Source organism: Sipha flava, unplaced genomic scaffold, assembly GCF_003268045.1.
Source record: "Sipha flava isolate LNK unplaced genomic scaffold, YSA_version1 418_pilon_pilon, whole genome shotgun sequence".
NCBI classification, from domain to species: Eukaryota; Metazoa; Arthropoda; class Insecta; order Hemiptera; family Aphididae; genus Sipha; species Sipha flava.
The window spans coordinates 5993-19264 of record NW_020273142.1 but is presented as its reverse complement, the minus strand read 5'-3'; the positions used below and the strand labels follow the sequence as shown (position 1 = coordinate 19264).

The 13272-nt window shown below is 31.0% G+C and overlaps 1 protein-coding gene and 1 pseudogene across 1 annotated transcript; both read right to left on the bottom strand.

Moving 5' to 3' along the window:
* Window positions 1–2472: 2472 nt before the first annotated feature.
* On the bottom strand, window positions 2473–8293 carry LOC112688898 (annotated as a pseudogene).
* Window positions 8294–9184: 891 nt separating this feature from the next.
* Window positions 9185–9559, bottom strand: LOC112688895. The gene has a single exon (XM_025562312.1). The coding sequence runs from the start codon at window positions 9557–9559 to the stop codon at window positions 9185–9187; it is 375 nt and encodes a 124-aa protein (XP_025418097.1).
* Between the last annotated feature and the right edge of the window lie 3713 nt (window positions 9560–13272).

The window sequence follows — 13272 nt, the reverse complement described above, 5'->3', positions numbered from 1 at the left end:
CGTTGTCCTTCGATTAGGTGGACGAAATGTCGTGTTCCCAGGTATGCGGCGAGAAGTTCTCGATCGTACGTGCTACACCTTCGTTCGGTGGGGGACAACTTTTTCGAAAAAAACCGAGTGGTTGCCACTTGTCGTCGACTTTCTGTTTGAGGACGGCGCCTATTGCGGTGTTCGACGCATCAGTATTGAGACGAAGTTCTGCGTCGGTGCTCGGGTGCATAAGTTGCGCGGTATCAGCGAGAGCTTGACGACAGGTGTCAAAACGTACTCGAGATGAGTCTGACCATTGGAGCGGCTCGTCCCGCTTCTTTATGTCGGTGATCAGGTCGTATAGCGGCGCGTGTGCCACAGCGGTGTTTGGAATGAACCTGTGGTAAAAGTTCAACGATCCCAAGAAACGCTGGAGTTGTTTTTTGGTTGTCGGTAACGGCCACTCGCGTATAGCCGCAACGCGTTCGGCGTTTGGTCGACACGCTTTATCGTCGACAACGTGCCCGAGGAAGGACAAGGTGTCGGTCGCGAAAACGCACTTAGCCGGGTTAATCGCAATGCCGTAGGTTCGGAAACGTTCGAGTACTGTATGGACATGTTTCTTGTGTTCGACTTCATTACGGGAAGCGATCAAGACGTCGTTGATGTACCTACGCGAAAACGAAATTCAGTCCGCGTAAAACATCGTTAATTACTCATTGAAACGTTTGAGCGGCGTTGCGTAACCCGAAACACATTACCGGGAACTCGAAAAGTCCGAACGGTGTCATAACTGCGGTCTTGTGGATATGACTCGGTTCGATGGGTACCTGATAGTATGCTTGTACGAGGTCCAATTTCGTAAAGATAGTTTTTCCCGCCAAATTCGCGGTGAAATCGTGTAGGTGCGATAACGGGTATCGATCAGCTTTCGTAACCGCGTTGAGACGTCGGTAGTCTCCGCAATGTCGAAACGAACCATCTTTTTTGTCGACGAGCAGTCGAGCAGTAACGGGCTGGCCCAGGAACTCGATGACGGTCGGCAGATGCCTTTCTGTAGCATGAAGTCGAATTCTTGTCGTGCGATTCGGAGTCGATGTGTGGCAGATGTCGTGGTCAGACGAAAATAGCGGGTCCGGTCGTGTGAAGTTCGTGTACTACGTCGTGCAGGAACTTGGTCGGGATCGGTGATTCTCGAGTGACTTCAGGGAAGTCGAGTAAAAGTGAAGTCCACTTAGTTGGTCGAGACACGGTGAAAATTGAACTGGCGGTCATGCTGAAGGCGAAAGTAGCTTTTACGGACTGTAGGGGTCAAAGTGGGTTTTATAAATAAAAAACTAACACTTCTTACCCATTAAATTGGAATTTTTATTTTATTAAATTACAACTTTGATTTGTGTACCGCACGGCTGTTTCGGGTGTACTGGTTTGTGGGTAGACAAGTTTTAGTTATATCTATTGCTATCGATCGAGTGAATTATCAGATACCAGTATAATGGTGTAATCGTAATCACACTCGTCGATAGCCGTTCAATAATAATAATAATTTTAGTTCGGCAATACTGAACACGGACTTTTGGTCCGCGAGGTCGACGAGGCGGTTATTTCGTATGTCGATCAACAAACCATAATAATGTAGGAAGTCGGCTTCTATGATGGGTCGTGACAAGTCGGCCATCTCGAAAGTCCAAGTAAAAAAGCGTTTGAATGAAAGGTCGATTTGGAGTTGTTTTGGACTGTAGGTTTTTATCCGTGTGTCATTGGCGGCCGTTAATATTGTGTCCGACGGTCGTGGCGTGTTGTTGCCGGGCGGAATCACCGAAATTTCGGCGCCGGAGTCAATTAAAAATTGACGTCCGGTGGGGATGTCGGAGACGAATAGTCGGTGAACGCTGTATGCGGCGTGGTGTTGTGCGAACACCGTCCCAGATAGCAAGAAAATATTTATTTGATATTATATAAATATTTTGTGTGTACTGTACATAATTAAATTAACATTTTTTTCATCCATTAAATTAGTTACAAAAATGTTATAATAATGTCAATAAAATAATGGTTGGCCACTGAAGTTACATTATATTATTAATATTTATGTAATATTTATAAACTATTAATTCATTAATAATATAATAACATTATTATAAGATTATTTATCAAATATTTAATTCAAAAGAATTTAAAATTATTTTATTAATAATTTATTTTGGTCAATATATAAATAATATTTTACTATTGTTAGTCAAATATTTTTTAACCATCATAATATGATATTAATTTTTCATTAAAAAAAAATATTTATAAATAAACATTTATGATATTATAATATTAGTTTTTGTTCAATAAGAAATTAATAGCTATAGTTAAAAGTAATTTTAGGATACCAAACAAGTAACAACTAAGAAATTATTATTTTTTTCTTTTAAATCCTCTTTATTATTCACTCTGTGAGTTCCTTACAAAAACAAATATATTTTTTATTTACAAACATGAGTACCACCATTGTTATAATTCAGTTTTATTTTATTAAATCATAAATTATTAAATATCTGATGATTGTTCTTGACAAGGCTTGTTTCTTCTAAACTTAGCACCAGAAATGAAAATTTTGATTGGTTGTTCTACATCGATTTTATCATACTTCTGATATCTGTTCATTTTTTTCACAGAATCTAAAAATATAAGCATTATTGATGTTAATATATTTATTTTAAATAAAGTAAAGCAAATTTTTTTTTTTTTTTTTTACCAAATATAATGGAACACGTTGTTAATGTTGAAAATATTTTCTTCTTCTTTTGCCCTTTATAGCTGTATGTTTGTAACAAACCATCTTTGAAAAGATAACGCATTATTGATCTTATGGTGCTTGGAAGAGTATTACGGACATATCAACTAAGTTCATTAACCTAAAAAAGTTATTTACTTGTTTTAGAATAGCTTGAGTTTTAAAGAATAACAGTTGAATACTTTTTTTTTTAAATTAAAATCTACATTTTTACCATTTGAGTCCTAAAGCCCTGGTCTAAAAGTTTATCTTCAAATCTTTGAAGAGAATCTTCGTCTTCCAAAGGTAAATTTTTGTTGATAGTATATTGAAATGAATCTTGATCATGGGTATTGTCATCTTCATTAGTGCATACAGATAAATTAGATCTTATATTCATTATTAGATCTTCCAGCTTATCGATTTTTTCATTCAAAGATTTCACATCATATTTTATGTTTAATATGTTTCGGTTTAGTTTGTCAAGAATTTCTAAAAAATAATAGACAAATAATAAATTGATGAAATAGAAAACCTACATAATAATATAAACAAACCAGTGTTATCATTTGATTGTTGTGGAGTACTACTTGTGGCATTATTTATGATGCTAGTAACTTTAAATTGAGAGGATAATGTATGTATTACAGTAGTCGTTTGGTCATCATCAGGTGTTTGATCAGTTTGACCTGAAATTAAAATCTACAATTTAATTTTTATTAATATTCAATTACACAATCGGATATTGTAATACATATTTGTATTTATTTTATATTTATTTATTATACAGGCTGGAATAATTTATACATTACATATGTACTATGTAGTACAGTTTATGATAAATTACTAATTATAATACAAATATCTTAACATTAGAATAAACATAGGTTTTTGTCACTAAAACTAAAGGAAATATAATACATACAACAAAATAATAATTGACTTACTGGAACTTTTAAGATATTTATCAAAGTCGAGCTTCTTTTTGGGATTGCAATTCGGCCATGTTAAGGGCATGTTTTGGGTTGTATTTGAATTTGTTTGAGGAGTTAGTGATGTGCCTGAAATGTGTTTTAAATTATGCTTAAATAATATTATATTACACTATTTAATAGTAAATAATACCAACTACTAATAATCATAATTAATCATAAGTTGGATCAAATTTAGAAATAAAAAATGTAATAATTCGTAAATTAAAGAAGATTATACCTAGTAAATTAAGCACTATCAGTTTTTATAATCAGAAATGTGTATTATTACAGTCTTGTAAAGTATTTGAGTAAATGCATTTAAAGTACTTTTTAAAATAGTTTTTGAATTAAGTATTTTAAATCTGTGTTGACATATTTATATTTGAAAATCAAATACTTTTTAAAATTCAAACAAGTTATTCGTCATTCGTTACAATTTTTTTTTTGAAAGATTAACTATTTTATTTTTAATATTTTTTCACTTATAAATGATACAAACATGTTTTGTAATACTTAGATGAACGTAACATTACAATTTTAAATTAGTAAATATAAAATTAATTTTGACAAATAAAAAGTAGGTAAAATGAAAAAAGCATTTAAATTTGTTCTTAAAAGTATTTTAAATGTATTATGAATGGTTTCTGAATGGATATTTTTGTATCTGTATTTAAATAAAATTTTAAAAGTATCTTTTACAAACCTTATATAATATGAAAATAATAATTATTAAAACAATCAATAAATACATTTTTTATTATTTTAGAGAAAACCACTATAATGATTAACGTTTACTAAGTAATAAATGTACAAAATTCAGATAATTTATTACCTTTGTTGATTTTAGGTATGGTATAATGTGGATCGGTGTCACTATCATCTAAAATTAAAAAAAAAAAAAAACAATAATTATAAATAATTCAATTTAATCAATTAGTTTAAATTATTTTACCAGAAATGTCACTTGAGGCTAGGCTCCATAAGCTTTTTTTAGTTACTTCTGGCTGACATAATTTTCTTTTTTGTTTAAGTTTTATGCTATTCTGTATATTATTATCATGAGAAGATTCATTATTTGATAAATCTGAAGTGGTTTTGGCTATGTTAGCTTTTTCTTGAGCAATATTATAATCATCTATAAATAGAACATAGAAAAAAATTACAATACAATTGTTTTAATAAATAAGATTATATACATTATTTGATAAAAGTTCTTGAAATGAAACACTATATACATTATATTGTACCTATATTCATCAAATTAAAATATTGTATAACATTTATTTAACGTACTTGTATCTTTCCCTAATTTTCGGCCATTTAAATATCTAAATTCATTTGAATTTGGTGATAATTGTTGATCTATTACTTTACTTTCTGGGCTTTTACAGGCCCTTAAGGCCCTTCGCCGCAACAACATATTGTTTCCATTTTCCTCTATCATTTGCACATTCTTCTGCGTTTCTTACGTTCAGGAGTTTCAAGTCTTCCTTTACTCTATCCACCCATCTTTGTCTGGGGCGTCCTCGAGGTCTCTTAGTGTCGGGTTTCCATTTAGTTATTGATCCAATCATTCCCTCTGACCTCCATACATGTCCTGCCCAACTTATCCTCGTACTCTTCAGGGACCCAACAATTGTAGGTTCCTTGTATAGATCATACAATTCCCTGTTGCCTCTCACCACATATTCTCCATCGTTATTTCTCTTTGGACCGAAGATTTTCCTTAATATCTTTCTTTCGAAAAATCCTAATTTTCCTTCATCCGATTTTGTCGTGGCCCATGTACTACATGCATACAGGGCAACCGGTTTGACTATGACTTTGTATAACGTTATTTTAGAATTTATTGATAGTAGTCTTGATTTGAAAAGTGGCATTAGACTATAGTAGCATCTATTTGCTGCTGTAATTCGTTTTTTAACTTCTTCGTGGCTATTAGCACTTTCATTGATCTCTGTGCCCAGATATTTGAAGCTCTGTACCCTTTCAAATTTGTAATCATCAACTTTTAAATAGCTAATATTGTGATTTCTTCTCGATAGTATCATATACTTTGTTTTTGACTCATTTATCTTTAAACCAATCTCTTTACCTTCATTTAGTAGAATGCTAGTTGTATTTCTCAGATCGTTCTCTGATTCGGCAATGAGGACTATATCGTCAGCGTAAGCCACTACGGTTAGTTCGTTATTGTTGTTCATTTTTATTCCTTTGGCTTGGATTAGTACCTTTCGTATAACTGATTCTATGGCGATATTAAATAAAGCTGGCGATAAATCGTCTCCCTGTCTGAGTCCAGTTGTCACTGGGAACTCATCTGATACCTCTCCTCCAAAACTTTCTTTACTTTTGGACTCATATGCACACGCTCTTATCATTCTGACTAATTTTGCTGGTATTCCCATATTGTTCATGACATTCCATAGTTTTTCCCTATTAATCGAATCGTATGCTGCTTTGTAATCTATGAACATAAGGGGGATGTCTTTATTGAACTCGTGACTCTTCTCAGCTAATTGTTTGATTATGTGGATTTGATCAACTGTTGATCTCTCTATCATGAACCCAGCTTGATATTCTCCTATTATTTCTTTAATATAAGGATTGATTCTGATCAGAAAAATGTTGGATAGAATTTTATAAGTTGTGTTGAGTAAGGAGATCCCCCTATAATTTTCGCACTCCATGATATCTCTTTTTTTAAAAACAGGACATAGGATAGATACTCTCCACGATTCGGGTATTTTTTCTTGTTCCCATATTATGTTTATTAATTTATGAAGTTGGTTTAGTAAGCATGGTCCACCCTTTTTTAAACATTCTGATACTATTTCATCTACACCTGGTGCTTTACCATTCTTAAGCATATTTAATCCCATTTCTAATTCATTTTTTGACGGGGCTTCGAGTAGCTGTTCTACTGTCGTTAGCTCGTTTACAGTGATATTAATTATTGGCTGGTTCAAAAGCTTTGCAAACATATCTTTGAATTCGCATGCGATCTCTTTGTTGCCTGTTAGAAGAGTTCCATCCCTTTTCCTCATAACATTTGGTCTAGGCTTGTATCCATGTCTTACTTCATTTGCTTTTCTGAAGAATATTTTCGAATGGCTATTTCTATTATTTTCTATATTTTGTATGCGTTCTTTTTCCCATAATCTCTTATTCGATCTAATCACCTTTTTTACCTCTCTTTGTTTGAGTGTCTACAATCTTTTGTTATCTTCATTGGGTTCATGTAGTACTTTCATGCGGGCTCTATCTTTTTCATGTAAAACTCTTTTACATTCTTCATTGAACCACATTTTCCTTGTTTTTTCTGGTATGTACCCAAGTACTTCTTCAGCTGTGGTTTTTACTGTTTGTTCTACTTCTTTCCATATTTCACTTATATTTGGTCTTTCTTGTATATTCTGTATTTTCGACATTAACTTTTCTTGATATACTTTAGCAGTTGATGTTTTCAGTGCATCTCTATCTATTTTCCCTTTATGTTTCTGTTTCTTTCGCCACTCTGTTGATATTCTGATATTTATTTTTGCTCTTACGAGGAAATGATCTGACATAGCACTACTCCCTCTCATGCTTCTTACATCTCTTATACAGGACTTAATCCGTGAATCAACTATTATGTGGTCTATTTGGTTTCTTACATATCCACATGGAGAAATCCATGTTTGTTTATGAATATTCTTGTGCGGGAAACATGTGGAACTTATAGTCATATTCCTAGCAGCTGCAAATGAGATCAGTCTATAACCATTATCATTAGATTCTTCATGTAAGCTTTCAGATCCTATTGTTGGTTTATATATCGTTTCTTTTCCAATTTTTGCATTAAAATCTCCGATCACTATTTTCGGTTTATCAGCTGGTAAAGAATCGTATATCATGTCTAAATTATCATAGAATTCATATTTTATCTCTTCATTTTTATCTTCAGTGGGTGAATAACAGTTAATTAAGATCAGATTGTGCCACTTACATTTAAGTTCTATGTAACATAGACGGTCATTTATAGGTTTGAAATTTATAATTTGTGGTAGTAAATTGTCTTTAATTATAAACCCTACACCTCGTTCATGTTTGTCCTCACCGCTGTAAAACAGAGTCATTCCTTGAGACTTCAAGCTCCCTGAACTTATCCATCTTACTTCTTGAATAGCAGTTATATCCATCTCGTATCGCTCAAGACACGATAGAGATGTTGTCAAAGCTCCAGTCCTAAACAAAGATCGCACGTTCCAGGTTCCAATTCGTAAGTCCGTTATCTCTTTCATCCGAGGCTTAGAATAATGTTGTTGTTTCTTAACAATTTATTTTTTAAGCGGTAGGGTTGTCGGCTCTACGCACAACCCCCAACCTGGAGGACCAGTCCACACCAACTAATTAAAGTCAGTGTGGGGCTCGGGGCCCCGGGTTCGCCAAACCCGTAGTACTAGTTGCTTAGTACCCCCCTGAGGGGTTGTTGATCTATGCATAATCTTAAATTTCTTTTTGGCCATGCACAAACTCCACTGTCATACCATTTTGATGGTACGACCTCAACAGAGTTGTCACGGAAAGCAACAATTGACCACATCACCATAATACAGCACACTTATATCAGATATCAGATTCAATTTAATTAGACAAAAAATAATTATATACAACTATTAATAATCAGAAAATATATTTAAAATGTATAAATATTTATAATAAACAAAATAATAAAAATTATAAAATGTGAACCTTGTTTCATAAACATAATTTATTAAAATATATTTAGTACATGCATATTAATCGTATAAGATCCTATAATGGGTGAAATTGCTTCTTAATATAATATAAAAAGATTAATGTATGTTTTGTGTACATTCTCTTAAAAATAAATTTTGTTTTATATATATAATATGACAAAGCATATATTATTACATCACATCAAAATACATTTGACATATATTATAATTTAGCTTAAAAATAATTTAATTACTTGTAGAATGAACTATTGGTAAAGCAATTCAATTTTCCTTATTATGTGTAATTATAACTTTTTTTTTTTATATTATAGATGTAATACCAAATATAATCATTACATAATTGATCAACTACATAAATATCCAACTTGGATGATTTTATAGGACTATTAAACATAACACATTTGTTTTTAAATTTTTTACATATTAAAATTACTTCATTCATATTTTTATTGTATATTATATTAAAAACTTTTATAATAATATCATCATTAGTAAGCAAGTAAGAGTCTGCATCAACATTGATTTTAATTTTCATAGATTCCAATGCTATAGAGGTGAACTGATCTCCATTATAATCATTGAATTCATTTTTCTATAATGGGTCCTCGTTTATGTGGCCCACTAAATTGATATGAAGTTTTTTTTTTAGTTCTAATTGTAGATTTTAAACAACAGATTTCATCATACCTTTTAACAATTTACTGTAGAGGCTTATGAGGTTTTCTCAACATTCTCTATAAGGATCCCATATAATTTTCAAAAGGGAATGCCGAACAATTGTCAAGTGGACCGAATTTTTCATAGTCATCACATATATGTGTTAAACCATGTATATTATGAGATATAAGATGTGGACCATAAATAATTTCAAAATTTTTTACGAAATTATCCAATAACTTTCTTGCAATGTGAATATATTTAGATTTGTCAGGACTTAGCAGTATTAACATTGCTATACTAAAACCAAAAAAATGTTTCCAATGTTTATCAGTTAAAACTGGTTTGGTAACAATAGTTCCAATATATAACAAAAATGTACGAAACTCTGTTGCCTTCCAACGATTAACTTCATCAAGCTTACGAGGTTTTCTGGCAAACTCATATGGCATATTAACTTTAATATCTTCAATATTTTTTGATATTTGTTTTATTTTCCAAGAAGGGTATCGAATATTAATTGGACCTTTTATCTATAACAAAATCATTTTTCGTACAACACCCAAACACACCAAATGCATGTAATCAAGGGAAAAACATGTAACTACGTCAAATTAAGGCAATGTAGAAATAATAGATAAATTACCAACATGATGATCTTCATTACTAATCCTGATGTAATTTGTGTGTGTTCTTTTTGGCGGACATCTTGAAAGTGAAGTATAAGGGAAACACATTCTATTTAATAAATATTTTCCTTCGGTTTCGCATCTTGAGCAAGAATGAAATCCTGAATGCCCCTTTGTTTTCAATAAAAAAGACTTAGCAGGAGCATCACAGCAAAAACTATCTATTTTTAAATTATAAGCTTTGTTATTGATTAAAATTCCAGTATCTATTAAAAGTTTAGCTTCGGTAATAAATTTTTTCATAAATTCATTGCTATCAGCTGGTTTTTCTTTACCACAATATATACCAATCGGAAACACATTATTATTTTCTGGACGGATGTATGCCAGTATTGGCCAAAACTGTTCCAGATTACTCTTAAATATTGGTAAGCCATCAACCCCTACCACAATGCTTATATCTGTCTGATCTTTAGACAATTCTGGGAAATTATTTTTAATTCCATTTAATAAACCAAAGTGGTAAAAGTGGTAATATGTGCCTGGTTCTACAGGATGGAAATTATTATTGTAGGCGCCAACAGAATTTTTATGTATTAATATAGTCCTGGAGTCTTTTGGCAAAAATTTAAAACATTTATGTGTCTTTAATAGAACTAAAAGTTTATTTAAGGCAGTTTGGGGTATATTACAATCAATAGCCCACTGAGCAATCAATTTAGAAAAAATAAATATTTGGTCATTTGTTTCATTAAGTAGATCATCCTTTTCTTCTTCAGATTCAGACGAGGAGGATGGAAACAGGCATGATGTGTTTGTATCTAATTCGTTAAAAAATTCTGAAACATAATCTTAGTTTTGATTTATCAAAGATTCATTTATTATTTCATCAGGTACAGGTTGGGATATTGATGTGCTGATAAAAGTATTAACATTTAATTGAGAATATTCATTATTACTAATAGTTTGTGACGTATTATAAGAATGTTCGTAATAACTAGTATTTTGCAATTCTTCTTGAACACGTCTACGTTTTGATCGAGCACTCAAATTTGATTTCTTGTTAAAACTCATAGTTATACCTATATACGGTATAAAGTAGAATGAATATAAAAAAAATTAACAATACAAATAAAAGAAATTGCTCAAATAATTATATTATTTAAAAAAATGTTATTTACATTGTAAATATAGTTATTTTTATTATTCATGAATCAAAACAAAAAATGAACATGTACCATAATTATAAGAAAGGGATATTCAATTAATTTTAATACATGGATGAGAATTGGTTTAAAGGGACCTAAGTTACATTTTAACAGGCGAACATAAAAACTACTTTGCTCTTAATAAATTTGCTTAGGTATTCAGATAAATTATAACAATTTTGATTACCTAAATAATATTGTATTAAAAATAATTATCAAAGAAAAACAAATTGTGTTTTTATAGATAGCCAACCATTTTCTGTGACAAAAGTCTCTTTCAAAAAATTCCCACGTCACATACATATTTATTTTTATTTTCAGTATTCAATTGTTTCCAATTTATTTACCTAATTAAAAGGTTTTATCACAAAACAAATATTATTTATTTTCTATGTATGGGATATAATTTGAAATCTATGTAAATAAGTGCATAACCCTAACATGTCATTTAAATTTCTGTTATTAACTAAATTCAGTACCTATACTTACCCACCAAAAGTTTCAAATTTAAATACATGCTTGTAATATTCTCTAAAAATATTAGTAAAACATACACTTATGTGCATAATAGATTTTTTCTACTAAGATTATTAGTTCTATATGAATCGTGGACATAGTAGTTGAGCATCTATTAAAATTTGAACAGAAAGATGTGTAATCTAATAAATTATTAGGAACCTATGCCACTTTTTAATACTATTTTTAAGTAAGTATAATAATTTTCTCAAATTATATGTAGGTACCTACCTACATATAAAACTGAATTTAATTTTTAAATTAAATTATTAGTCATACTAGTTATCATACAAAATCACGAGTACAATTTTTACATAATTATACTATAGGAAATTTAATAATAAACATCAATTTTTAACACAGTACATATTAACCTCTTCGTGCATGTAGTATCATATGATACCGCAACTAATTTAAACCGCTTATAAAGCGGGCTATACACTATTGTTCCACAAAATATTTGTTCCGATTCACTTTTGTTCCATACAAAAGTATGTAAATGTACAAGAAGTATACTTCTTCCAAATGTGGAACAAACATAGTGTGGAACAAAAGACCACCGGAACAAATATTTTGTGGAACTATAGTGTTTTGGAACAACATTTTTCTATTTCATCGGAACAAATGATTAAGAAAATGTTATCATATCCACATAATATGCACTTACACGAACATTCTGTGAATAATTTGGATTACATAGTGAGTATTCAATCTTTCACCAAGTTCTTAGAATCGTTAATAATATCTTTTTTCCGGAAAAAAAAATTCACTTCTGTTCAGTTGCAGTGCTTAACCACTCATCGAAATTCATTCGTTCAATCACGTATGAGGCAAAGAATTTCTAATTTCATGAATATCTATGTATTTTCTACATATTAACTTAATCTAAAGTCTAAACTCATTTTTCTTACAATGCACTACAATACCTAAAGTTATTTAAATTATATAAATATTTATATAGTAAAATATGAATGGTTCTTAGCAGCATACTTTTGAACTATTAACTACTGCTGACTTTCTATTTAATCAAGCATTCCATATTACTGTTTTGAATACATTCCCTATTTATTAACTTCACGCTAAACTTACTTAATAATGTAGCAATGTTAGCAATTCAAGGCCGTAAAAAACTTGAGGGTATTTTTAGAAACAAAATCACACAATTGCACTGTTTGAACTTCAGTCATCTTAATTGTAATACGCCGGAGAGGGAATTCAGCTCCTTTTTTTTCTAGTGATTTTACCATTCTTATTTTCATTTCAGGACACACTTTGTAGTCAAAAAAGGCTAAGCCAATAAGTGTCTCACTTAAGTACCATAAATGTCTTGAGAAGCTTTTGATTGCGGCATCAGCTATTAATTTATTTGAATTTTTATAATGATCGAGTTCCTTTAAAAGATTTAGATCGTTGTTAGGAGCTAGTTCTCCACAAGAAGAAGTATACCAGTACTTTATATAAACTTTTACAACAAAAATATTAAAAGCCTGAAATGCAGATAATTCTCGAGCAGTCAGTTTAAACTGCGATCGATATAAGTAAATTTTCATGCTATAAATTAATTTCGCCATCCATCTAGCTCGATGTAAAGCTCCAGGGGTACGAATGGTAAAATCTTTAGCTGTTTCGTCTCCTAAGAATATAAGAGAAAGTTGTAACATTTCTTTGTAGTCATCTCTAGGCTGAAATGTTGCTAGTTGGTCATTAATGAATTTGATAAGGACATTTTTTTGTGGATTTAATTCATTAGCGACTGTATCTTCAATAATTCCACTTTCGAACTTTGATGTGTCAATTTTGTTCCAGTTTTGT